At 37.2% G+C, this 27,791-nt stretch overlaps 1 protein-coding gene across 6 annotated transcripts in view; it reads left to right on the top strand.

Annotated features, from left to right (window-relative positions):
- The window catches only part of PUS10 (pseudouridine synthase 10), a 76,151-nt gene extending 50,085 nt beyond the window's left edge, over positions 1-26,066 (top strand). For 3 of the 6 annotated variants that reach the window (XM_044264023.1, XM_044264024.1, XM_044264022.1), the window contains exons 8-19: positions 309-354; positions 2,322-2,386; positions 3,741-3,826; positions 4,904-5,029; positions 10,500-10,556; positions 11,414-11,490; positions 11,584-11,639; positions 12,899-13,016; positions 16,569-16,711; positions 19,347-19,446; positions 23,952-24,051; positions 24,441-26,066. In XM_044264023.1, the coding sequence (XP_044119958.1) occupies positions 309-354; positions 2,322-2,386; positions 3,741-3,826; positions 4,904-5,029; positions 10,500-10,556; positions 11,414-11,490; positions 11,584-11,639; positions 12,899-13,016; positions 16,569-16,711; positions 19,347-19,446; positions 23,952-24,047 (970 nt within the window). In that variant the 3' untranslated portion in view covers positions 24,048-24,051; positions 24,441-26,066. Of the gene's footprint in view, positions 1-308; positions 355-2,321; positions 2,387-3,740; positions 3,827-4,903; positions 5,030-10,499; positions 10,557-11,413; positions 11,491-11,583; positions 11,640-12,898; positions 13,017-16,568; positions 16,712-17,565; positions 18,223-19,346; positions 19,447-21,717; positions 23,289-23,951; positions 24,052-24,440 lie in introns of those variants that run through there. The other 3 variants (XM_044264026.1, XM_044264025.1, XM_044264027.1) reach the window with 3 other exon arrangements.
- Positions 26,067-27,791: the final 1,725 nt, after the last annotated feature.

The raw sequence follows: 27,791 nt of genomic DNA, 5'->3' as shown, positions 1-27,791 counted from the left end.
GTAAGTTGCTACATAAACAACAATGTCAGTTGTGTAACATTGTTAATGCTTTTTGGTTTTCATGAAACAGTGTTCCTCCTCTTTGTAATGAGCCTATCAGAACTTATCATGTCTTAGTAGGTTTAAAATGTGCTGTCTAATATAAAGGTATAAACATCCCACTACAGCTGGTATAGGGATTAATTTTGTTTGCTCTTAATATGTTGAGTTTAGCAGCCATATATATTAAAATATATAAAATATATTTTAGTTATATTCACCCCAAAATAAACCCACTAACTTTTTTTATAAACTTGAATCTTACTTAGACGTGTGATATGCCCAGATTGCTTCAAGCCAGCCAAAAACAAACAGGTAAGGATTCCTCCTTTTTATTCATTATTGAGTTTTGTCTGAGCTGAATATTCAGATTAACAACAAAATGATATGCATTAGAAATCCTGGCAATATGTTATACTAAGAATCATTCTTTAAATACTTTCATTTGCTACATTTATTTTTATTTTTTCAACCCTGAATATCTTTGCCTCTAGTTTGGAAGTCATAACACAAACATTCTCATATTTGTGTCACTGTCTGGGTTGTTTCCCTGGTGTTAAATTTAGAACCAGTGTTTCAGTGATGTTACTGTTTTCCATTTAGGGGAAATCTAGCTTTTAGGTTTTAATTCCAAAGTTACCTCATTGGAGAAAATCCATGTTAATGATTAGCATTCCAAACGTTTATCTAATATTCATTTTCTAGGAATTGGTATTTAAGAAATATAATCCAAAATAAATTATTTTACTTAGGACAATCTGAATTAATATGGCCTATTTCAGACTATATTGCAAAAGGGCATTTTATTTAAACTTCACTTTATTTGATATAAGCTGGTCTTCATGTTAGTGAGCGAATTAGTTAGCATGTATTTTTAGTTTCTACTATGCCAGGATGGAATGGCATGGCAATGATATTGGCAAGATTTCATGCCACAGATACTTAGCCTGTTTTATACAGAGACTCAGGCATTCTTAATTTTACTAACATCCATTTTGCTGTTATGGTTGTTAAATATATATATAAGTTTATTACCAAAGATACATCTGTTGGTCTTTACTCTTGCTTTGATTAATTGCTGAGCCTTTGGAACTGGCTTAGGGTTGTGGGGTGGGGGAGAGTTCGTAACATTTGTTGAACGCCCTATGAGAAAATAATTTACAAATGCAGACGAAGCCTAAAGCACTGCTTCCCACCTTTCTCACATCATGGTACACCTAGAACATTACCATGTTTGTTCAGGACCCTGAGGTTAACAGATGAAGTTGCTCTAAGTTGGAAGCAATGGGCCTGGGAGTTCTTTCCATCCAGGTCCTGCCCCTCTGCCCTTGTGACTTAGAGGGCTCACCATCTTGTGTATAACTTTAGCTTATTGCTTTGTCAAATCAGTTGGAAAGTTCTGTCCAAAAGACCTGTAGCCATATTTATATTAAAAATCTTATTTCAGTTTTTGAGGAAATATACAAGTACAAGCACCAAGTAATGGGATAAGGAAATTTTTGTCAAAGCATCATTGACACCACATCATTTGGCCAGTAGGATAGGTGTATCCAGCTTTACTGCCTTTTTGCTGGGAACAAATTACATGACCTTTTGAGATTCTTGCAGGCTTGAGATTTCATATCTTAACAAATAGGCACTTATTTTTCAGTTTTAACCTTGTATCTTTGGGTTCTCCAAAATATGGTTTAGAAAACCGTTGATTTGATGACAAACCATTGAGATGCCTACATTATGCCTCTTTAGAGTAAAGTGTAATTTCTCCAAACAGAAGAGACCATTGTGATTTTTCATAGTAAGCCATGTATATATGCACTGATTTGTTCTAGTATATCTACCATGTGGTTTGGCTTTTCTTATAATAATAATAGGTGGACTTTTCTTATCTTGAAAAACCCCATGTGGGACATTTGTTGTAAATGCCCTTCTATTCAGCATGGTGAATTCATTTAATTTATCTATGGCTGGTGAGTGATGTTGAGTTGCTAGATGCCAGGGCAGGCTGGTTGGCTCTGTTTACCTCTTAGCTGGAAACCTGCTGTTAAATTGTTCTGCTAGACCTACCTGGTATTATTGACATAGGCAAAATTGAAAAGAAGGGTTGTAGGGAGAACTGACAGTATGAATGCATATGTTTTATTTTCTTGGAGCACTTAAGTATTTCTCTCCTGTAAGTATGGTTTAAAATGATGTAATTTCTCCAACCATGTTTTGTGTTTCACCTCTGATGTTTTCTTGTCTGGGTGACAAAATGTCTTTTTTTTCATTTTTACTTTATATAGTCAGTGTTCACTAGAATGGCAGTTATGAAAGCATTGAATAAGATAAAAGAAGAGGATTTCCACAAGTAAGTAGAAGTATAGAAACGTGGGAGCATCATGGAATTTTTGAATAAAAGGGATGTTAGAGATAATCTGGATTATCTCTAAAACAAAACTGGATGTATTTCAGGGATGATGATTGTGTCTTAGTCATTGTTATATTCCTACTCCCTGGCACAGTACCTGGTGTGTAGTATTGTTCAATAAATGTTTGTCAAACTGACATTTGAATTTATGACTCAAACCCAACTTCTTTATCTTTAGAAGAGGATATTGAGGGAGTTGACTTGTGTAAGATTTCAACTGGGTAATAGGTGGACTTAGAGCCAGGATTCTGGACTCTCCATTACATCCCTCATTCTGCATTTCGAGCATTATCCATCTCCAGAAGAGGGAGAGAAAGGCTCATGAGTTCTTCATTGGTTAAAATATAATGAAATACAGTAAACCTTACATTTTAACTCTCATTGTGCTCATTTTATTTAATAAAATATTATCATAGTTATTCTTCCAGAATATCCTTGAATAAATTTCAAACAATGGAGCTATGAAGCAGGTTTTATTTATTTTACTGACTAAAAGCAAGCCTCAGGAAATGGAAATACTTCTATTAAATTTTAGAAGGTAAAGTTAGTTACTCTGTACAAGCAATAGTTCCTGAGTTTCTAAGTGATTTTTTTGTTAAGACATCTTGGGAAACTATGACATTTTCAAGGCAAGCATTTGGAGTAAATCCATATCTAGTCTTTTACAGGTAGACTCCATTCCATGGCTTTGGAAGTTCCCAGATGGTAGACAGAAAATAAAGCCATATATTGCTCTTTCCTGTCTGTCTTCAGTTAGATTGAAGTTTCTTAGCTAAAGGGCAAAGTCTGCCACATTCCACTTTTTCTGGCCCTGAGGTCATAATTGGAATAAGAAGAAAAATGGCAGAGACCCTCCCCACGGGTGGGGCTTACTTCTGTGACTAGTCTGTCAATGCACACCAACTTTACCCAAATGATTAAGGGTTTTGTAAGATGGCACCAAGTGTTCATGGATAGCAAAATGGCTAAAGAACCCAGAAAGGCTTCCGCTTCGTAAGTATGGGTTTTTCTCTCAAACCCCAAGGCTGTTAGAAATTATCATCTGGGAACATGAGGCCTCCTAAGTGAAAGGTAGTAGCAGAGCCCTGATTTACTTAGTACCACTCTCATGTATTAAAATGTACGTGAGGCCTGAAAGACCCCAATGATTCCAAAACTTTAAAAAGTTAGGGAGTGGCTTAATCTACGAAAGGCTTGGGCTCTGTGTGTCTCAGACAATGCTGATTCATCCTAGTTATGTGGTTCAATATCATGTCTGGAAAATAGTAGCTGTAAAATTTATTTTGTTTTGCAGGCAGTTTCCTTGTCCTCCAAACTCACCAAAGGCTGTTTGCACTGTTCTTGAAATTGAGTGTGCTCATGGTGCTGTTTTTGTGGCTGGTAAAATATTTAGTCTAGAATATACTTACACTGTCGACTTACTCTCCTTTCTGAAAAACTCAAATGACTCCTTTGTTTCCTTCTTATATTTGTTATTAGGTTCTGGTTAGTTACCTATTTTGAGAATTAGGAATGATAGCCAAGCTTATTTTAGGTTCTGTAGGCATTTTTAAGGTTCACTTAGTTTTGTTATTTAAAATGCCATGCCAAAGGGAAATGATACTACTCAGGTTTTAATAGTTTCCATCAGAGATGGCCAGTACCCATAGAAATATGGGTAGATACAGAAACCCGAAACTGATCAGGAGAAACTTAGCCACAGAGAGCATGAAAATGAACTTGAAAAAAAAAATAATTTTATTATCTGCAAAATGACTGAAGACTGAGCTTCTGCCTTAAAAAAAAAAAGTTGTTGCATTGACCTTTCCAAGAGGTAATCTAGCAGATAGTTTTTGTTTTGAAAGCTGCATTGATTTCACAGTAATAGCTGAAATGAAATTGCTCTCTAGTCTCAACTATGACACCCTGCCTTATGGTAATGAAAACCACCTGGCATTAGTGCAGCTTGATTCATAAAGCAATGAATCCTATTCTATTAGGGTCATTTTTTTTTTTTTAACTACAAAAACTTCAAAATTTCCTATATTTGAACTCTTTGGAATATATTATCACCAATGAGTATTGCATTAAAAGTATTATTAATCAGGTGTAAAAGCAGTAATTGCTGTTTGTTTGTTTGTTTTTTTTCTCATGATCCTTGGGTTGTTCCATAATATAACTTGTTCAGTCAGCCAATCAGATTAATAAATATACTGAGCATTCCTTTAGAGCTCATTTGATGATTCATATCATGTCCTTAGCCATCTCTTCTACTGTTACCTTTAATCTTTTAATTTAATTATTTATATGTCTGTGTGCTGGCTCCCCAAATTAGAGTATAAGTTAGTTGAAGGCTAAACATTGTTTTATGTCGTGGCATCTAGGATATTGGCCCTCAATAAATAGTTGTTTTATCCTATTGTGTTATATTGTGTTATTATAGCATTCCATCCAGGCTACCTTATGTTTCTTTGGCAGGGAGATATAATAAATATTCTAGGAATCTACCACAGACTCCTTGGATAATTGATGGAGAAAGGAAGCTGGAATCTTCAGTGGAAGAATTAATCTCAGATCATCTTTTGGCAGTATTCAAAGCAGAGAGTAAGTATTATTCCTATTTTAAATACATTCTCATTCATGAATAGATTTCTTAGAGGTGGCAGGAAGGATTTCTGAATTTTGTAAATCCCCAGCAAATCTGGGTTCCTTACCTGGCAGCTTCCCATGAACAGGAGTCACCCTGGCCTGAGCACCTCTGACTTGGGCTGGATTTGAGCCAAGTATTTCTTTCCTTTCTCAAGATGACTGTTCTTTCCTGGGCAAATTCAAAACCCCTCAAGCTATTTTAAGTGAATGTACTTAACCTCTGACCTTGGGACACCTCAGACCTGGCCTCTTTTGGGGAAATATGAGGAAATTAAAACACAACTTCCACATCCAGTGCTTGTTCAAGAGCAATCACTGGCAAATGCCTGGCTCCCAGCCTAATTGCTAACATGTCCTGGGATGAAGTTCAAGACTAGAGAAAAGAGATCAACAGCTACCATTTTACAAAGACCTAATGATAGTATGTTGTGTTTCATTTTCCAGGTATTAATGAGCCCAGGTTTGTGGAATGAGTCAGATCCTGTCAGGTTTATGTTTTCTTTGTCTCAGTAGGTCCGTCAGGTCATAGGCAGCTTGGATCCTTGTGATGTCACCTGGGATTAGACTAGAGGAAAGGGGCCAAGATTTCAATTGCAGAAAGTCATATTGTACATCAGGAAAAACTGTAGGCAGTAAATAATGATTTACTTTGAAGTGGGTCTCCTGGCATAATTAGAACACCTTTTTTGAGCAACCAGCTTGATATCCACCATTCACTCTGAAAACCTTAAGGCATTATCCTACCTGACGATGCCTTAAGGTTTTCAGAGTGAATGGTGGATATCAAGCTGGTTGCTCAAAAAAGGTGTTCTAATTATGCCAGGAGACCCACTTCAAAGTAGCAGGCCTGCCTGAGGAATGGCAGGCAGATGACTGAGAAGAGTACGGCTGTCCCTTCCAGCTCTCTGCCTTGTCAAGAGGAAAGAGGACTTTAAACTACATCCTTCTTATAATTTGTTGCCTATTGGGTTGGTGGATCCTCTTTTTAAGGGTCTTTAAGAATTGTTTACTGAGGGGTACCTAGATGGCTCAGATCGTTAAGCATCTGCCTTTGACTCAGGTCATGATCTCAGGGGCCTGGGATTAACCCCTGCATTGGGCTCCTTGCTGGGCAGGGAGCCTGCTTCTCCCCTGCCTCCACCTGCCCTGCTTGTGCTCTCTCTTTCTTTCTTTCTCTGTCAAATAAATAACATCGTTTAAAAAGAAAATTGTTTACGAAAAAAGAAAATTAACCTAACAACCTAACATTTTCCAAAATCTTAGCAATCAAGACTCTGGGATATTGGCATGAGCTTTTACCTACTTAATATTTATGTACTGGTTACCCATGAGAATTATCCAAGTTATGAAGAAGTAAAAATCAAGCTTTCGTATAAAAAGTCTCTTCCAAATTCTGTGGGGCCACCTTACTCTCTTTCTATGAGATGATTCAAGAAACTTTCAGTTTTGATTATTTGGGTCCCAAGGAAGCCTCCATTACCAGTAGGGCTGTTGGGAGGCTCTGAACGAGCTGTCTGTTTCCCCCTTGCAATCTTTCATGCAGGAAGCTTGGTTTCATTTTCCATTTGAGGGGGAAAAATTATACACAAACTGAAAATGAAGCAAACTATGTGTTTAGCATCCATAATTGTATCCTGAGGAAATGTATTGAGAACTGCCTGAGAAAAAGCAGACCTCTAGACCCCAGTGCTACTGGCTCCTTGTTAGGGGATAAGCCTGTTGTTCGAAATGCCTGATTGGAAGCATCAGTTTGCTAAACCTGTGCATCTCAAGATACATTACTTGTTCTCTCTGTGGTTCATGTCTGACGACTCTGGGAAGATGGTTCTGACTGTTGTACCTCTATGGTTTACAACTCTCTGAAAATAAGCAATATTGTATGAAGTAGTCTAGCTTCTTACATAAAGGGTCCTTCCCCATGGGGGGCCTGGGTGGCTCAGTAGTTTGAGCATCCGACTCTCTTGGTTTCATAGGGCTCTGTATTCTGTGCTCAGTGCGGAGTTGGCTTCAGATTCTCTCTCCCCTTCTCTCTCACCCATGTGTGCTCTCTCTCTGTGTCAAATAAAATAATTTAAAAATTAAAAAAAATAATAAAAATAAACAATAAAATATATAAATAGTAAATATATATAATATATAATATAAATATATAAATAATAAAATAATAAATAATAAAAAATAATAATAACTTAAAAAATAATAAAAAAATAAAGATTCCTTCTCCGAAATGGGAGATACAAACTTGTTTCTCTCACTTTCAATGGGCACATCATATTATCTACTTGTTAATCCCCTAGTTAATGAGTAATAAACTTTGACACACTCTCAAGGTCAGTGTGTCTAAGAAATTTTCCCCTAACCCATTTATTTCACTTATTGAATAAATATCTGTCATGTTATTTCCCTGCTGAAAACTTGCCAATGACTACATACAGGGTTAAAGTCCAAACTACTGAATTTGATCTTCTGAGGCCTTTATCCTCTTGCATCTGCCCATTTGTCAGTCGCATCGTTGGTCTGCCGTGGGTATGAGGACCGCTGCTGAATAGCTAAACCGCTGATAATTCTGATCATTCTTGCACTTGGTTCATTTTGGATTTTGAAATATCTGTTCCTTTGAGCAAAAGGCTCAAAGAACTCACAGAATTAGGGGGATAAGACAAGGCATAATGTGAATTTAGAAAACTCAAGCGGGATACCTGGCTGGCTCAGTCGGTGGAATATGCCACTCTTAGTCTCAGGGTTCTGAGTTCAAGCCCCATGTATAGACGTTACTTAACAATAAAATCCTTAAGAAAAAAAAAAGAAAGAATGAAAACTCAACCAAATTTTAAACATGTATTTCCTAGTACTTAAGGTGCTAACTCCTTTTCCTTTTGTTGTCAGCTAGTATTCATAATTACACAGAATAAAGGGTTAAAGGTTACCCCCCAAAATTTGGACACTTTCTCAATGAAGTGTCCAAATTTGAAATCTTTTTCTAAAAGATATAATAAGTGTCCCCTCTTCCTTTGTCTCGATTTAGTGTTTCTCTGGACTTCTCAAGAGCCTTGTTTTCTGCAACTCTTTCTTATTAATGGGCTAGAACTTGTGGAAGTTTTATGGGCCAATTTATGAACTGGAAATCTCTGGTCTGATTTAGCTGTCACTGGTAAACTTACCTCTTTGTGTCCTGTTCATTCCCTTCACCCCTACCTGTCACAGATTGTGGCTCAGTCACCGGGGATCCCCTGGTTTGCTAACATTACTGCTGCTTTAGAGATGGAGGTGGTCAGGTGTAAGACGGATCACAGACCCAGGGAGTCAGTATCTTCCCAGATGCCCCTCTAAACTCTCCGTTTAGCTCTCTACCCCTACTTAGTGCTGCTCCTGAGTCTGTTGACTGTGACTAGCAGCTGCTGATGTTACTATGGGTTCTATTAACAGTTTAAAAATGTAGTGTAAACATGGAATGGAGGGTTCTTGGGGTCTTAATGTTTCACAGAATCCTACTCCTTACCTTTCTTAGATTCTCTGCCTCGAGAAGAGCCTGATCCTGTAGTTTCATGGCTGCTTACCTGGCCAGTTCTCAGGTGTTAACACAGCAGCATATGTTCTAGGCCTACCTTGGATGTCTAGCCCTTACCTCACCAGCTCTGGGTTGCTTCTCTCAGTAAGACCTATAGCTTTGGGCCCTATGGGCAGAAAGGAGCCTACTTGACTCCGGTAGTACATGACAAACAACAGCTCAGAGCCTATTTCCCCAATATGCTAACCTTGGCTTGCAAAAGGGATTTCTTAGAGGTGAAAGAGGAATGAAATTTTCCTTTCTTCACAGCTACACATCCTAGGAAAGAGGGCTAATCTTCAGTGTCATTTCCATAGGACGTTTCAAGCTTGTTCACCCTCCTCTTTATAAAATCTACATGGGACCTTTACATGCAGGCTCTTTCCTTTGAAAAAGGTGGCTGTCAGAATGGTGTTCACCTCCTTCCACCTTTCCCATTTGTTCTTCCCACCTATCTTGTTCTTCTCGTCTTGTGCTATCCAAAGTGGCTGGACCATTGAGGAATAAATACAAACCTCATAGCTCATGCTGCAACTGTAGTTTCAGAACAAGAACGTTCCTGTATGCTTCCTGTCCTAGCTCTCCTCGCTATATTGCACTTCTTATCCCTCCACAAACAGTAAGCCCCGTGTCCATCTTGTTTTTCTCCCCAGGATCTAATGTAGTGCCTTGCACATGCCCACTATAGATATTTGCTCCTGAGTAAATAAATCAGGGTGTGAGTCTGAATTCTAGTCTCCAAAATATGTGTTCAGAGATCTTACACTTTGCCAAACTCTAAGGACTGACCAGAGTTCTCCAAACATCCCAGCCTTTTCTAATCCCTTCTCTCAGAATACTGGTCTTGCTTTCCTTGGGACAAGTTTGAACTGTCTTTGTGGTGGTTAAGAGACTCTGGAGTCAGATTGTCTGGTTCAAATCCTGGCCTTACCACCTACCAGTGATGTGATCTTAGGCGAGTTACCTATCCTGTCTGTCTCATTTTCCTTGTAAGCAAAATGAGGATAATAATGAGCATACCTACCTCATAGTGTTAACATATATGAAACATTTATGATAATGCCCGCCTCTAGTAATTTTTCCTATGGTGATAATGGTGAAATGATCAGTTTTGTATCTAGGAAAGTTGTCATATAACCCCTGCCCCCCCTTTTTAAATGCCATTTCCCATTCTAATATTTGCAGCTTTTTAGGCTAGTGTGATCCATCTATCTTAGAATGAACACTCGTTTTGTTATGATCCTAGCCTAGGTTTGTTTAACAGAAAAATTTGTTTTTAAACCCTTCTTTTCCTCTCTCCTTCTTTTTATAGAGTTTAATTCTCAAATAAATGTTTTTGCTTTGTTTTGCTTTAAGGAAAAAAGGAAAGAAGTTAAATTTCTAAAGGATTTAAAGGATAGATTTTTTTCACCATAAGCTTGTGGCCAGGCTTATAGTGGGTCCTTCCTCCGAATAGTGCTCTTTCCCTTTGGCTTTCCCACAGGATGGTGGCATAGGATGACAGTTAAAGTCTGGCTTGGACATCAGGAGCAGCTAGCTCTGCCATTCAATCATGGGATCTTGGGAAAAGTACATATCATTTTAGAAGCTTGGTGTTCTTTTATTTAATACCTACACCATAAGGTTATAATAAAGATTAAAGGAAATAATGTATGTAGAATTTTAGCTCAGTGCCCAGCATAAAACAAGTACTCCATCAATGGTGTTTCTTACTATCATTGCTACTTTTATTGGAGATTGGGATTAGAGGTGGGATGACTATCCCTTGGAATTTTCCTATAGATTGTTCAAGACAAATGAAGTTTCTACCGAGGGGTGGGAATGAAAGTCTTAGGGTTACTGTGTTACTGATTGCTTTTCTTTATCTGCTTTGCAAAGGCTTTAATTTTTCCTCCTCTGGAAGAGAAGATGTAGACGTGAGAACATTAGGAAATGGTAAGATTGCAACAGCACCACTTGACTAGAACTAACTTTCAGACTATCACCCTTCTCAGACAGCAGGTTCGCTGTAGTCGCTTAGTTAAAACCAAAGTGGGCAGAGCCCACAGCTTCTCCCATCCAGGAAGCTTTGTGGATTGTGGACCTACCTTTACAAAAGATACAATTATGTCTTAACAGGATTTATTTCTTAAGAGGCCATCCTTATTACATGCCTGTAGTTTCTAAGGGACTTTTATGTGCATTAACAAGGTGGTGCCTGAGTTTTTCCAAGTTCACTTATTAATTGTTCCATTTGATAACATTTCCGCAGCACCAGTATAGCTTTCAAAATGCACATCTTCATTTAAAAAGTGATTCTGCTCTCTTAGCCTCCATTTCTCTCATTTTACATTGTTGCATTACAAAAAAGATGAGAGTTAATCCTAAACTTGAGATTAATAGTCCCTTCCCCTTATGGAATCATAGCTTTTCCATTTCACTAGTGGATTAGGTTTAGGAGGATCGATTTCAGTTTGGTATCCCTGGGCATTGCCATGTGTGGTAACGTTACCTTAGTGTAACCAAGTCAATTAGCAGCTCTTTGGATTTTATTTTGTAATTAACAAGCCTTGTTCATGGACCTTTGGGAAAGCAGTCATTTTCACATACTGCCTGTACTGGGGTTTAGCAGCCTCCAAAAAGCCCCTTGATACTTTCACACATCCTTCCCTCCCCCAGATGTAGGCATGTCACTAAACTTTCAGTCCTCTAGAGCTCAACTCGTTTTTTCACACCTCCTAACCCTCTTGCATTAGCCCAAATGTTAACTCCATCAACACGTTTCTGTTTCATGACGGGGTGTTTGCTGCCAGGAAGGCCCTTTGCAATTGAGCTGGTGAATCCTCATAGAGTACATTTCACTTCACAAGAAATTAAGGAACTTCAGCAGGTAAACCACTTCATGACATGGAAATTGTCATGTTTCTGCAACTCTATAACTGGATGGGAGTTGCTAATTGTTTCTCTTTTTCTGCTACTACAGAAAATTAATAATTCATCTAACAAAATCCAAGTCCGTGACTTGCAGCTTGTCACAAGGTAAGAATGGACTCACAGGAGGTGATCTCAGAAGGGAAGTTCTGGTTGTAGATGATTTATCTGTTAACAGAATTATCTCCAGAATATATAAGGAACTCTTACAACTCAATAATAAGAAAACAATGCAATTAAAAATGAGGGAGGTTGTTAAGTGGGCATTTCTCCAAAGAGGATATATAATTAATGAATGAATACATGAAAAAAATGCTCAGTATCATTTGCCATTGGGAAAAGACATATGAAAACCTCAGTGATAGCTCACTGTACTCTCACTAGGATGGCTATAATCAAAAAGACAGAAAAAAAACAAATGTTGGCAAAGATGTGGAGAAATCAAAACCCTTGTATATTGCTGTGGGAGTGTATGTGTGGCCACTTTGAAAGACAGTTTGACAGTTTCTCAAAGGTTAAACGTAGAGTTACCGTTATGACCAAGTAATTCCACTTCTAGATGTATACCCAAGAGAAATGAAAATGTATATCCACGCAAAGACTTCCACATGAATGTTCACAGTAGCATTATCCATAATAGCAAAAAAGTAGAAACAGGGGCACCTGGGTGGCTCCATGGGTTAAAGCCTCTGCCTTCGGCTCAGGTCATGATCCCAGGATCCTGGGATTGAGCCCTGCATCGGGCTCTCTGCTCAGCAGGGAGCCTGCTTGCCCCCTCTCTCTCTGCCTGCCTCTCTGTCTACTTGTGATCGCTCTCTGTCAAATAAATAAATAAAATCTTAAAAAAAAAAAAATAGAAACAACCCAAATGTCCATGGACAATATATGGTATCTCCATACAGAGGGATGTTATTCAGTAATAAAAAGTAAAAAAGTCCTGATACAATCTCTAACATGGATGAACCTTGAAAACGTTATGAAGTGAAAGAAGCCAGATACCACATATCACATATTTTATGATTCTATTTTATATGAGATATTCAGAGTAGGGAAATCTATAGAGACATAAAATCAATTAGTGGTTGTCAAAGGTTGGGGAAGTAGGGCGTGTGAAATGACTGCAAATAGGTATGGAGTTTCTTTTTTAGGGTGATGAAGTATTCTAAAATTAGATTATGGTGATGGCTACACAACTCTATAAACATGCTAGAAATCACTGAATCATATAGTTAAAATGGGAATTGTATGTAAGTCTTATCTCAATAAAGCTATTTTTAGAGAAAGGGAAGTTTGGGGCAAGGCTTGTGTGTATTCTGTGTTTTTAGACAAACTTCCCCCGCCTTTTTTTTGTTTGTTTGTTTGTTTAGAGAGGCAATAGGACATATGAAAGAAGGTGAAGAAGAAAAGACCAAGTCCTATAGTGCCTTAATATGGACAAATAACACCATACAGAAGAAAGACATTGAATTCCTAAATGACATAAAGGTAGTTAAGTGCTCTCTTTCTCATTTTTTGATTGCTTATAAAAGAGTTCTTTCACTTTTAGCTTATTACTAACAAGTCATAGGCTTTGGGGAATGTGAGACCTCGCTTGCCATTTGCTGGTTGAATGATGGGGCAATTCATTGGGCCTGTTTGAGAGACAGCATGCCAGTGATGAAGAGCCTGTCTCTGGGCACAGATCACTAGAATGCAAATCCTGGATCTGCCTTTCATAGTTGTGTGACTTTGGACAAGTTGCTTATCCTCTTTATGCTTCAGTTTTTTCATCTATATTATTAGTTAGAAGAATGAAATTAGTTTAGTCATATGAAGCACTTAGAACAGTGTCTGGTACATAGAAAACCTCAGCAATCCTATTATTATATTTGGGCATCTGTAAAAAGAAAATACAAAATAGAATTGATGCTAAGATTAAGTCCATAAATAAAACATGTTATACATTTTTAAGAAGGATAGTATATGTGCAGTACCAATATTTTGGCACCTGCTAGGTTTCCCCTCCCATGAACATATCACTGTAGAGGGTCTGCCTATTTATTTGCATATTTCTTCCCACCTGTCCCCACCTCTTCCTGTAAAGATAATTTACTCTCAAATGCAAGGAATGAGCCTAAATGAGCACAGAGATGTGTACAGTTATCACAACATTGTTTAAATGGGCAATATTTTACAATAATCTAGGTGATCTACTAAAGGAGAATGGCTTAACCTTATGGTTTATCTGTGTGATGAGCTATTATTGCTAGCCAGTTGTTAGAAATTATGTAGTAGCTGACTATTTATTGACAAAGGAAAATGTTCCTGGTAGGTGCTAAGGGGGAAGAAAACAAGCTATAAAGAGTACATAGAGGGTGATACATAGAGGGTAATACACAAAACAACTTTTGTGTATTTGTGTACCTAAAATTGTTGTAAAAAAGGATAGAGGTAGGTCTATGTCTATGACTTAGAGAAACACCCAAGACATTATGAGAAAGAAAGTGAAGTGCAGAATCATGGTTATAGTTTAAGTGTTTTGGTGAACGCGTACAAATCATTTACCTGCTTAGACAAGTTTATTTCTAACCCGGAGCTTAGACAAGTTTGTTTCTAACCCGGAGGGCAGACTAGATCACCTCCAGAAGGTCTCCAGGTCTCAGGTTTTGTGATTCTGTATCAAAAACTGTTGGCTTTTGGTCCATTATCTGGGGCCTTTAGGATGATAGTTTAACTCTAGACAGATATCTTTAAGGTTGCAAAACAAATTTCTAAATCTCTATTCCATCACGTGTACAAGTCAGTCAGAATGCTGAGGGGAAAATTAACTCATTTTAAAAATAGATTCAGGGGTACCTGGGTGGCTCAGTCAGTATAGCATGTGACTCTTGACCTTGGGGTCATGAGTTCAAGCCCCACTCTAGGTGTGGAGCCTACTTAAAAAAAAAAATATATATATATATATATATATGGGGCGCCTGGGTGGCTCAGTGGGTTAAGCCGCTGCCTTGGGCTCAGGTCATGATCTCAGGGTCCTGGGATCGAGTCCCGCATCGGGCTCTCTGCTCAGCAGGGAGCCTGCTTCCCTTCCTCTCTCTCTGCCTGCTTCTCTGCCTGCTTGTGATCTCTCTCTGTCAAATAAATAAATAAAATCTTTTTTTTTAAAAAAAAAAATATATATATATATAGAGAGAGATTCATTATTTGGAGGTAGCCCAATTCAGAGCTAATTCAGAAATAATGCCGAATAATGCTGAAAGATGATTTTTGGAGGTTCAGAGTAAACAGTGAAAAGGTCTCTCTTAATGGTTCACAGCCCAAATAGACTGATGGGACTAGCTGACTTCTGATTTTTTGAGTTGGGGTTAAGACTGTTTTCAAATATTCCTATTGTCATCAAAAATACAAAAAACCGAGTTACTGTTCCATGTTGAGAAAGAGTCACTTCAAACTTAACTATTTGTCTCTTCTTTTTTAAGGGCAACCTACTTGTAAGGGGAAAAAAAAAAAAACAGAACAACTTTTGTGTATTTGTGTTTCTGAAAATTCAGCAGAAAGTGGCCAGCAGAGTGGAATGTTAGAGTAAATGGTTCCCTTGTATCTACTGAAAATAAATAGACACAAAACACACACAGGAATGTGAGGTATCAAGTATTATGTTGGAAGCCCAGCTCAGTTAGTACTTCCACTGACTAGTTCATGGTTCGCAGGCCTGGGAGTGAGTAGTGGGAAAGGAAGCAGAGAAGAGCACTCCTTCGTCATGCATTTAAAACCAGCTGTTTCTGTACAGAGGCCAGATCTGTACGGATGCCTTAACAGTTCAGCCTTGTCCTTTTTTTGCTTTTTGGCTGGAGAAATGTCAAACCTTATGGAGACAGCCTGTATTAGCAGAACAAAGTGCTTCTAAATTTGAAGCCTTAGAGAATCATAAAACCATGAGTTAGGATGGGCCGTTGACTCACTGCTATGATCAAAACAGTCACACCATTTCAAGTATAGTCTTTGTCAGAACTTGCTCTTTCTTTCTTGGTGGAGAACTGGAGAGAGGGAAGACTAGACAGAAATCCTTCTCTACTTAGCGTGGTTTCAGGCACTCCCAGATCATGTAAATTAGGAAGGAGTTGTTCCAACAAGAAATGGCAGAAGATTCAAAGTTCTTATGAACCTACATTTCTTGTTATGCCCCATATCTATTTTTAGAACTTGGAATTAGTTGACCTTCTACAATATTAATCTCTGTTTCTTAATTATATATTTTGTGATGAAAGGAAATCTCTAATTATAAGAAAAATAAGCCCATGCCCCTGAAAAAAATCTGAATTATAAAAAAGACATGCAGTATGATTATTCTAAAGTAACTTGAACTGGCTTACAAATACTGAGAGGTCCTGGTTTATTGTACACACTTCTTTGTAATTATTATATAGAAACATTACCCTAAACAGTGATGCAACTGTTAATTTTCTAGATATTTCTTTTCATATAACAACAGCAACAACAAAATAACCTTGTAAGTAGGTGCATGGTTGTCCTTAAAACATGCACACTGCCCATACACACCAGTGATGCTGAGGTCTCACCTTCTACAAACAGCCATCTCTCACTGCAGCTGTTAGGTCATCTGTTGGGTTGAGGGGAGAGGAAGGTAAGAATATGTCTTCTAGAAGAACTCTGTTAAAAGTAAAGGACAGGCTAGAACTCCAGGGTCCTACTCAATTAAATTAATTAATTAAATATTAGAGAAAAAGAGACCCTGGGGATCATTTACCTCAAAGCTTTTTTAAAAATGGCGTACTGGGGCCCAGTAAGTAACTATGGACGATGTTATGAGAAGTTCCACAGAGCCCGAACCTTAGGGAATACTATTTAGTATACTATACTACTACTACTATTACTATTATACTACTATTACAATACTATTAGTATCTACCCTGACAGTGATAGATGAGGTCCTCCAAAGAAAACATCTGTGGTGGGCCATGGATGACAGAGGTGTTGAGACCGGCTTCCCTGGGCAGCAGAGCTGACTCCATGATTGTGTAACACATCCTCCTCTAGGACTTAAAGATCGACCAGAAAACACCTCTGCGGGTCCTTCACCGGAGGCCCCTGGCTGTGAGAACTCGCATCATTCACTCCATGGAGTCACACTATGTGGATGACCATCATTTCCGCCTCTATCTGAAGACTCAAGCTGGAACGTATCCTTTTGCCTTCCACATAGCAATACTCTAACCAGAACCCTGTTGGAAGAGTTCAGGCTGCCCTAGAAAACAGGTGCAACTTGATCTATGAATGATTAGGGTAAGGATTAGGTTGGGGAAGAATCCTTTTTTGGGAGGCGGGGAAGGAGGGTTCCCAACTAATTTGTATCTTTCAAAATGACATTTTAAACCACGAGGCAGCAGCCAATAGAGCGTGAACTTTCAAAGTGTGTCACACAATGCTGACTGTATAGTGAATACTCAGGAGACAGTTTTGATTGATTCATTTATTGATTTGTCTCTATGCATTTTGCAAGTCACATTTTCATAACCACATTTGGGTCCTTTCAGCATTTTGAGCATTTGCCCCAAATCACTAAACACTGATAATAGATGGGAGTGGCCCTACTTTACGTACTGATCTTCACTTCATTTTGGCCACTGGCCCTAAACAAGAGAATAGTCCAGAAATGATCACTTGTTCATATGGTTCATATGGTTTGTGTTCACCTGTTTTGTGTGGTTTTGTATCCAATCTGAGTTTTTAGTTAAAATACATCAGGGAGTTGCCATCCATATTCATCCATATTTCATCAAAGGAATCACATCAAAGAAAACCTTTTTACCCAAATTCCAGCTTTTATTTTAGAGTGCTAGGTGAAATGCAGGGGTCTTTTGAAGAAACCAATGTCTTGATTTCAATCTTATTAAAACATTTTTAGGACCAGGCATGTATATGTTACTTATGGGCTTAGCCAAGAAAAACTGTCTGCTAAAGCTTTAGATACCATGTGGTTATACACAAAAGTATGCAAATTTTTCCACATATATTGCTCAATATGCTGAACTAGTTCATATGACTTACACCTCATCCTTCTGGATATGAATAAGAACCATTCTGGCCCTTTTAACTGGTTGTTCTGGGACTTTTTGGTCATCTCCTCTCGTCATTGCTACTCGGAAGTAGCATTCTTGAAAGAGAAAAAGGATAACAAATGTTGAGTAAGTATGAGTGAGTTCAACAAAGAAGGCAGTTATTAGATAATTACATGTCTTAAGCTTGAATGAAAACATTTGGTGAAAGTAGAGTGAATACACTTTCAGAAAGTGAGGAGGACATAATATCAGAATATTCATGGTATAAGTTTTTTATTTGTCATCTGAGAATAAACTTATCTTTCCTATTTGAATTATATTAAATTTTTATACTAAGTGCCAGTTTATAGAACACAACATAATACTGAATGGGTTTTTACTGAATGCTAGCAAAATTGTATCCTTCAGATAACAATTTTCAAGGCTGTAGTTAAGTCCTGTGTAAGGAATGTTAATGTAATCTTAATAAGTAATTCCAGGATTGGCCATTGATATCTCAAAATTTGAAGACCAACGAGGGAAACATGAAATCGCCCCTTTCAAAAAAGACTTAATTCTCTTGCTAACCATGTAAGAGTGCAAACAGCTAGGGCGCCAGGGTGGCTCAGTGGGTCAGGTCATGATCCCAGAGTCCTGGGATTGAGCCCTGCATCGGGCTATCTGCTCAGCAGGGAGCCTGCTTCCCTTCCTTTCTCTCTACCTGCCTCTCTGCCTACTTGTGATCTATCTCTCTCTGTCAAATAAAAAAAAAAAAGAAAAAAAAAAAGAGTGCAAACAGCTAAAACTTAGGCCCCTTGATAATCCTTTGAAAAGGCCTTTATCAACAACTAAATTGATACTCTTATTGTCCCTCCCATCCTACTGCTATTGTGTCACTGGGTCACATTACCAGGAAAACTATCATTGGAGTCTCTGTGCGTGACCCTGTGGAAACCTCTCTTCTGGCAGATGCCAGCTGACGTTATTGAAAAATGGGCCCCAAAGAAGACAAAATGTAATCTGTGGCAAAGAAAAAATAGCAAAGGTTGTTTTGTTTTGTTTAGCATTGAAGTACAGTTCATTTTAAAAATCCATATCCAGGGTTGCTTGGTTGGTTCAGGCAGTGGAGCATGGGACTCTTTTTTTTTTTTTAGTTTTTAAAAAAAGATTTATTTATTTGACAGAGATCACAAGTAGGCAGAGAGAGGGGCAGAAGCAGGCTCCCCACTGAGCAGAAAGTCCAATGCAGGGCTTGATCCCAGGACCCTGGGATCATGACCCGAGCCAAAGACAGAGGCTTTAACCCACTGAGCTACTCAGGCGCCCTAGGACTCTTGATCTCAGGGTTATGGATTTGAGCCCCATGTTTGGGTGTAGAGATTTCTTTAAAAAAAAAAAAAAATCATTTCTTATTTCAATGTTTTATTTAAATTCTAGTTAGTTAAAAAAACAAAACAAAACAAAACAAAAAACAAAAAAACTTTTAAAAAGTCCATATCCAAACCTTAGAACTTGGAGATGAGCTAAAGGAAAAAGAAAGGCATGACTTTGGTAAGTTTGATGTAAACACAGGTGGCAAGTCCTGCTGTTAGCTTCCAGGCTGGTAGGAACCAGTCTGCCAAAGCTTGTTTTCTAAGACACACATCATGGTTCACAGCTCAGAAATAACCTGTCGCTTGTAACATTTCTGCTTTCTTCTGTCATTTCCCTTTCACCTATCAAATCTCACCAGTTAGCTAGCATAGCTATCTCCATTGTTTCCTTAAACAAAGCCCAGCTACATTAAAGAGTTTGTACATGGAGACTTTGGGAGAACCAAGCCGAATATTGGCTCTCTAATGAATGTGACTGCAGACATTCTTGAGCTGGATGTCGAGGTAAAGCATTTTATTGTGGAAGTAGCTGTTTGTACATTGAATTCAGCCAAGGTTATGCTTTTGGGGGGGTGGGCAGTAAGCCAAATAGGTATCTATCTCCACTCATCTTAATGGGTATTTGAAAATGGTCAAAATCTCACAGTAGCATTGTATTGCAGGGAGGGACCATCTTTGGAATTTTTATCTTCTTAAAAAATACAAGATCTCATTGATGATCCTTGGAAATATATAGCTAATTTACATGGGGCATGAGATCTTAAACCCTTAAGTGGGTTAAGGAAGTGAAACTTAAGAACCCTTCATATGTCCTTTGGACTCTACGGAGTTCATTCCCATAACTGTTTTGTTTTACAAAAAATTTAAGGCAGGCTACTCAGAAACATACATTCAGGACAGGGATAGAAAATGGGATCAGCCGATGTTTACTGGAACAATGAAAAAAATAAAATTAAATTTTAAAAAAAGATTTTAAGCAGAGGATATGGGGTGGTTAGGTGATCCTGGTGGTGGATATTAAAGAGGGCATGTATTGCATGGAGCACTGGGTGTGGTGCATAAACAATGAATCTTGGAACACTGAAAATAAAATAAAATGGAAAACACACACACACACACACACACACACACAAAATAGGACCCCTATTTATCATATACCACATCATATTATATCATATCATATCATATCATATCATATCATAGACCACATCATAGCACCCCTATGATGTGGTATAAATTTTCTGCTCCTAGGGTCTAAATTGAAACAAGGTTAAATTCTTAAGTATGTAAAAGAGTGGATTTAATAGGTCCTTCCGGCAGTTCTCCATAAATATATTTTCTCATTTGACCATCAGTAGGTACTGAGTCACAACTTGTGCTCCTTGATGAATATCTGATGAAGAATGGGGTCCCTCTCCCATGCCTCCCCACTGCATAAAGAAAATGTTAGGAGGCTAGTGTTTTGCACTTGGGATTATCAGTTACCAAAAGAAGTGGGCTTAGTGGCCTCGTGTGCAAACAGCTATGGTAATCCCATGATCACTTGCGTATCATCGGTTTACTGGCAATTCTCGAGGGCTTTCAGATTAGATTTTACACAGCTCCTGCATTCAGCCATTGATAGCACCTTCAAGGTTGCAGGGAGCATTCTCAGAGGGACTGTTATTTTGAGGAAGACAGCCTCCTGTTAAAGTAAACCTCAACTGCATTCATCTTTGATCTTAGAACAATTTAGCAATGTTGAGTCACAGGCCAGTGTTCCTTACCCATGTTTGTTCATTGAAAACACCTATAGAGCTTTACAAACCTCCCCTGCTTTCAAAACTTACAAGACTGTGACCTGAAATGTCACAGTTTCAGGCATGAGAAATAACCCATTAGCTTATATATGGGTGTTCAGTATGTGGCTTGTTCTGAAACAAAACCAAAATACCTTCTTGGATTTCTAAAAGATACTCATATACACACACAACAGTTATTTGGGCTTTTCTAATAAAATTTCCTGATTTTGGCAGTGACTCCTAGATTGATTTTAAATATCACTTGTGGTAAAGCATTTTGAGTTTTAACAAGACATGGGTACAGTGGACTTTTTAAAACTTCTCAAATTGGGCCTTCTACAGTGGTTCAAGTACTTCTGAAAGCCTAGGATGTGATTGTTGTATGTGGAGAAAAAAAAACAGTCTGCTACTGTAGTTTCATTATGACTTAAATCAAGGCTTTGTTCTAGAAGAGTCAAACCAAGTGAGTAGAGATAGATAAATCTGATTTTAAAAGAAACAAGAATTCTGAAATGATATACAATGATCATTTATCCTTTTCTAGTTCCAGGTGATCTTTCATACTCATTTGTTTCTCATTCAGTTGCTAAGTTACAAATAACAACCCTATTTGAGTGCTTGTTAAATGCAAGATGAGACAATGGAAATGATCTGAAGAACAAAAGTTGCGGAGACTTCTGAGGGAAAGTTGGTGTTGTCCCTGAAATTACTTTACCTGTAAATAACATTTACAAAATTTAGATGTACTCTAGTCTCTTCTTGGCCAAAAGGTACAATTAATATAAACAGCTGAGCAACCATTCAGATACAGACCTTGGGCCCAAGAATCTTAAGGCTGACTATGGGTTTTTGAGTGTTGAACTGTGGTATTCAATGACTTTTCTTAAAATTCAGCTTCTGCTGTGGCCTTACAATAGAACTATTAAGTTTATACATTATCAGCAAATGCTTACTGGAACAGTAATGTTTTCATGTCTTGTTTCCTTCCTTCTAGTCTGTAGATGTTGACTGGCCCCCTGCTCTGGATGACTAGCTTTCAAATGTGGAAACAGAGTAGGGTGTTCGTGGAATGATGCAGACCTCCATTCAGCATACACTGTATAATGGCTATTTACTCACCATTGCAGTGTCTTGGAAACCATTTGGATCATGTTGATCTATGTATTTTAAAATCTTTTGTAACATCTCAGGATCTATGTATGTGTATATGTTGTGTTAAATGTTCTAAGGATGTCTTAGGATTTTTCTTGTTCCTTCTCCAAACCCTACAACCAGACTATGAATAATGAAAACATTCTCTTAATTCTTTCATTTAGAGACGTACACAAACAGGATACATTCTCTGATAATCTGAGAGGCTATCATTTGTTTTGCAAAATTTCTCTCCACAAGACATACCACCTTCAAAATCATGCTCGAACTTTCTTAAATGATCTTGATAAAAGTTATATCTAGATTTATACAGCACAGTATCCTATAATATTCTAAGATATCAAATGCAAATCTAACATCATTAATATTTTTCCCAGTAGGCTTTAAGCAAGATATTACCAACATAAGTACTTTTTGATATAATCTATCACAATCTTAATGACTTCAAGTAACTATTTTGATAACTTAAAAATATCAGTACTTTTCCTGGGGAAGGAAAATGAAACCTTAGGAATTGAGGCATACCCTGTTAAGAGACTTCCATAAATCTTTTAAATAAGGAGACACAAGTGCCTTCAGTAACTTCAAACCCAGGGATAAGATTTTGAAAAACTAGGATTGCTAAACAATCTGCTATTATTCCAGAGTGCTTCAGTGTATTATCCAATTTCAAACGTCTTCATCAAGTGAATATTACAATTTCCATTTTATAAATATGAAAACCAAAGAATGAATGTTAAATGATTTATCTAAAATCGTTAGTTACTTCAATATCAGGGGCTAAACTGAAGTTTCCTGGTCTCTAGGGTCCTTTCTTAATAAATCTTGTTATTGAGTACCCATTGTATGAAGGAGGCACCTGAGAATGTCATTTAAATGCACTAACCAAATAAATAAATAAGATAATTAAAATGAACAAATAAAACAAATGCAGTAAGCATCAGAGATGACTTTTGGAATTTAGATACCAAATCAAGGAGGTTGCCAAAAAATAGCCCAAGTATATATCATATGATCTTATATGACTACTATTTGTTAATAAGTTAATCATCAGTTGGTACTATGAAGAGGAAAAAATGAAATAAGCTAAATCTAAAGAAAATGGATGGGTCATTAAGAGAAACGTTTCAGCAAGCTCATTAAAATTTCAGACGTAAGTGTATTTTCTATCATCCTGATTTAACTATCTGAGCTTATTTTAGAACACATGTGACTTGGATAGTATTGGATGATTGTTTCCCATCTCTTCATTAAATATACTTCATAGATACCAAGATGTATTATTCATTTATCAGGAAAATTATTTGACATTTAGAAGTTTCATATGTGAATACTAGCAAATAATTGTTTCACTATTTTTAATGCCAGAAAACAAGAAAGGATAATAGAAATAAACTTCTGATAAACAGGTAAGAACTTTTGTGTGAATGTTTCTCCCTTTTTGGGAAAGTTTTGCTACAAAAAACATATAAATAACTTGGGAGATAGTGTTTTCCATGTTTCTTTTTGGCTCAGCTTTGAATTTAGTGGAATCTGAAAAATGGAAAAATTAAGAACCTCTTTAGCAGATTTTTAAATTCTATTCCTGACATTATGCAAAATTTCCAGCAAAAAGTAGACATTAGCTGTATATACTTTACTTATTCCATATGTTCATATATTATGAGACACAGGTTGTTAAAAATCAATGTAGGTCTTTGTTTTATGCAAGAACTGAGAACATTAAGTAATGAAAGTACTATAGTTTCGCTTTTGCCTATATACAATTATTTTAAAATTAGTTTTGTGATCTTTTCTCATAGCTTTATTTTATAATTTTTTTTCCTTTTCAAATTTTTTTTAAAATTCTAGTAACATATAGTGTACTATTGGTTTCAGGAGTAGAATGCAGTGATTCATCACTTACAAAAAACATGCAGTGCTCATCATAACAAGTGCCCTCCTTAATACCCATTCACAGCTTTTTTTTTTTTAAACTTTCATTTAAATTCTAGTTAAATCTTTAATAAAACATGGAGAAAGAGCCCCTTTTTATTTCTTAGTATTTCTTTGTCCCAAATATAGTCTATGATTTAGTTTAGGAAAAACATCAGCTCAACTCTGAATACCTGGAGAAGCCGAAAGAAAGGAAAAAAAAGAAAGAAAGAAAGAAAAGAAGAATTTCCCAAGTAAGCAAGTAAGATAACTGGTTACATTAACAAGTTATATGAAATAAACTTAGAAGTTAAATTTTGATTTCTAAAGAGAAAAATCTTATTTATCTTACTTAGGCTAATCTTTTCTTTTGAAGTTTTATTCTCGATTTTTAAGCCCAAATAATGAGAATGAACTTTGATGCAAGGTTTTCTGATTTCTAAAACTGGTACCCTTTTGGAGCCTGGGTGGCTCTGTCTGGTAAGTGTCTGACTTTTGATCTTAGCTTAGGTCTTGGACTCAGGGTAGTGAGCTCAAGCCCCATGTTTTTTTTCTTTAAAAAAAAAGATGGTACTTTTATTATGGAAAAAAATACTGCTTTTATGATACTCATTTAATTGTTTTCATCTTGAAATAATTTCAAACTTACAGGAAAGGTGCAAAAAGTACAAAGAAAGACGCCCCCCGCCAAACCACTGAGCTGGTGATGCTCTGTCACCAGTGAATGTGAATACTTTAGCATACAATTTCTACAAACAAGGACATTCTTCTACTTCGCCACAATAGGACTATCAATTCAGGATGTTAACCCGGATATTGCAACCATGTAATCCACAGAGCCCACTCAAGTCTCACCGGTTGTCCCAATAGTAACATTTCAAAGGCAAGGGATCATGCTTTGCACATAAACGCTTTGCACATGAGTCCTCGACCAATCTGAAACAGTTCGTCTTTCCTTGGCTTTCATTATTTTAACATTTTTGAAGATTTCAGGTCAGTTATTTTGTAGATTGCTCTTCAATTTGGGTTTGCCTGATGTTTTCTTTTTATTAGATTGAGGTTGTACCTTCCTAGCAAGAATACCACATAAGAGGTATTATCTTCTTATCAGGTGTCCTACAATTTTGATTTATGCAGTTACTGATGACTGGATTTTAATCAGTTAATGAAGGTCGTGTCTGCCAAGCTCCTCTACTTTTATAGTTACTCTTTTTTCCCTTTAATTAGTAAGTGTTTTGTAAGGAAACCATCAAATGTTGATCTACTAGTTTTAGCATTTACTGAAGATTTGGCAAAAACCGATCTAATTCCACCATTCCTTCTCCATTTATTGCTTAGCATTCCACTGAAAGGCAGAACTTTCCCTTCTTGTGGATTTGTGGCTTCCTGTTTTGTTTGACAGGTCATAATAACAAATGCAAATGCATACATGCACACATAGTATATTTCTTTACATATATTGAAAATTGGAAGTTGTATACCAATACATCCAATTTCAACCTTATTCTAGTTTTCTCCCTCCCCCCTTTTTTTTTTAATTTATAATACCTTTCTCTGACAGAAATCTGGCTCCCATTAGCCTTAATATATTTACTTGATAGATCAGTTCCCCTCATAAATAACCAGTCTACTCTTGCTGCATCCTTATTCCAGATCCCTGAGAGTCTCCTCCATACTACTGCCCTCAAATGTGCTCCTCCTGTTTCACCCTGTATCCCATACTGGGCCACCACCTTTGGCTCCTGTGGTAGTACCTACCTGTACCTTGCTCAGAATAAGTAAATGACGTTTGTCCTGAATTATAGGGAGAGAGGCAGGAAATAAGTCAGGAAGGCAGAAAATGAAAATCTTTTAAAAATGCATTCTAGTACTCTACAAAAATTATCATTTCAAAGGATAGTTACATGTGCAGGTATTTTCAGCTATAGCTTTCCGTAAAAGTGCCCAATGTTTCTAAGCAACCAAAATACCCTTCCCAAGGAGGATGGTATAAATAACAAAATCTCACCAATATTTTTAAAGTCAAATCACAACAAAATTTTAGGAATTTTAAAATTTTTCCATTTATTATATTACCACAAAAAAAAATCACTGTATACAGAGATATTACAAAGGTAATAAAATATTCTGTACAACAAAAAGGATTTTGACACTTTACAAATGATTGCAATCTTTTTAACGCATTTAACATTAAATAATTTGAGAACTTTAAAAATACTTAGTACTTTGAAGGGGTGGGGTGTGGGAGCTTGGGGGACCCTGGTGGTAGGTATTATGGAAGGCATGTATTACATGGAGCACTGGGTGTGGTACATAAACAATGATTTCTGTTACACTGAAAAGAAATTAAATAAAAAAATACTTTTTTCAGTATCTCTAAATTTATTATACTCACTAAAAAGCATATCAAAATATCAGCACAGTAAAAAACAGAATAGTGCCATTCTGTAGGGTTCTGAATTCATCAGTTAGGATTTTTCACTACATTCTTTTAAAACATAAGTCATCTCTAAAGGGTTTATCTGGTCTGAACCATGACCCCGATGAAGTCTCCTGAGAGACTTCTATACATTGATCTCCAAATACTCCATCTTAACCTATTTCTTACTACATTTTAGGCAAAGCTATACTTTTTAGGCAAAGCTATACTTCATTATCTAATGAAGAAGATAATGAAGAAGAAAAATAGGTAAGATGTTTACTTTCATCAAAAACTTGTATTTTATTTACTCTGCTGATACCCTTGAAAACCCAATTTATTAAAGCACCAACATAGAAGATTCTTCTTGGGGAAAGGGAATGAAGGCCTTTACTAGGAAAGTAGGAATGAAGGAGGGACAAATGCAAGACATTTTTATGAGGCAGAATTTAAAAGACTTGATAACTAAGTAGGACAATGAGGGAAAAAAGGAATAAAACAGGATTCTGAGATTCTAATTAAGTATCTTGGATGGCAGGGTAAATGATAATGCCATTAATGAAAGTAGGGAATGCAAAAGGGGGAGGCAGTTTATAAAGGCATTTGTGTAGCGTGAGAGAAAGCTGAAATTGTAGGCACTGATGAGGTCACCCAGGGAAAAAATAGCACCAAATGAGGGCTGGGGTTGAGATTCTGGGAAAAAAGTCAACCTCAGAGAGGAATCTTATCTACCACAGAAACCTCGGAGGAGTATCCAAGAAGGGAGTAGCCAATAGGAAAAAAGGTTATGGATAGGTCAGGCAGGATAAGGACTGATAAAAAGACACTAGATTTGACAAGGGAAAGTGTCTCTGGTCACTTTTCCCAGAATATCACAAGAAAACAGTAAGAGGGGGCACCCGGGTAGCTCAATCAGTTATATGCCCAACTCTTGATTTTGGCTCAGGTCATAATCTCAGGGTCACAAGATGAATGCCAGTTCGGGTGCTTGCAACCTGCTTAATATTCTCTCTCTCCCCCTCTCTCTCTCTGCCCTTCCACCCACCCTTGAGACACTTGCCTGCATGCCACCCCCCACCAAGAAAAGAGAAAAAAAAAGAAAAGAAAAGAAAAAGAAAACAAAAGGAGGTGAAAGATAAGTAAGCCAAAGAATGACTGGGAGCAGAGGAAATAGAAGCTGAAAATATTTCCTGAGTCCGGATGTGAAGGAAGGAACATGAAGGTAGTAGGAAAGGTTTTTGTTTCCTTTCTTTTAAGGCTAAAGAAAATGTTTACCAAAGTTATACAAAGAAAACCACCACTAAATGGTGATACGAGGATACAGAAACAAGATGGGAGACAGAGCAGGGTCCAGGGTGCAAGCAGAATGTAGAAAGGCAGAGGGGTACTTTTTCCTCAGAAACTAAGTGTGAAAACACAAATACATTTAGAGATAGATGAGAAGCAGGTTGCCAAATTCTTTTTATATTATAAAATAAACTCTATGATCAGTAAGTAGCACCCAAAAAATGAAAAAAATATCCACTGGAAATACTTTAAACACAAATGTAGCAGTACCTTAATTCAGCTTACATGGGGTGGGG

The sequence above is a fragment of the Neovison vison genome, chromosome 8 (genome assembly GCF_020171115.1).
Source record: "Neovison vison isolate M4711 chromosome 8, ASM_NN_V1, whole genome shotgun sequence".
Taxonomy (NCBI): domain Eukaryota; kingdom Metazoa; phylum Chordata; class Mammalia; order Carnivora; family Mustelidae; genus Neogale; species Neogale vison.
This window is presented reverse-complemented; position numbering and strand designations above follow the sequence as displayed.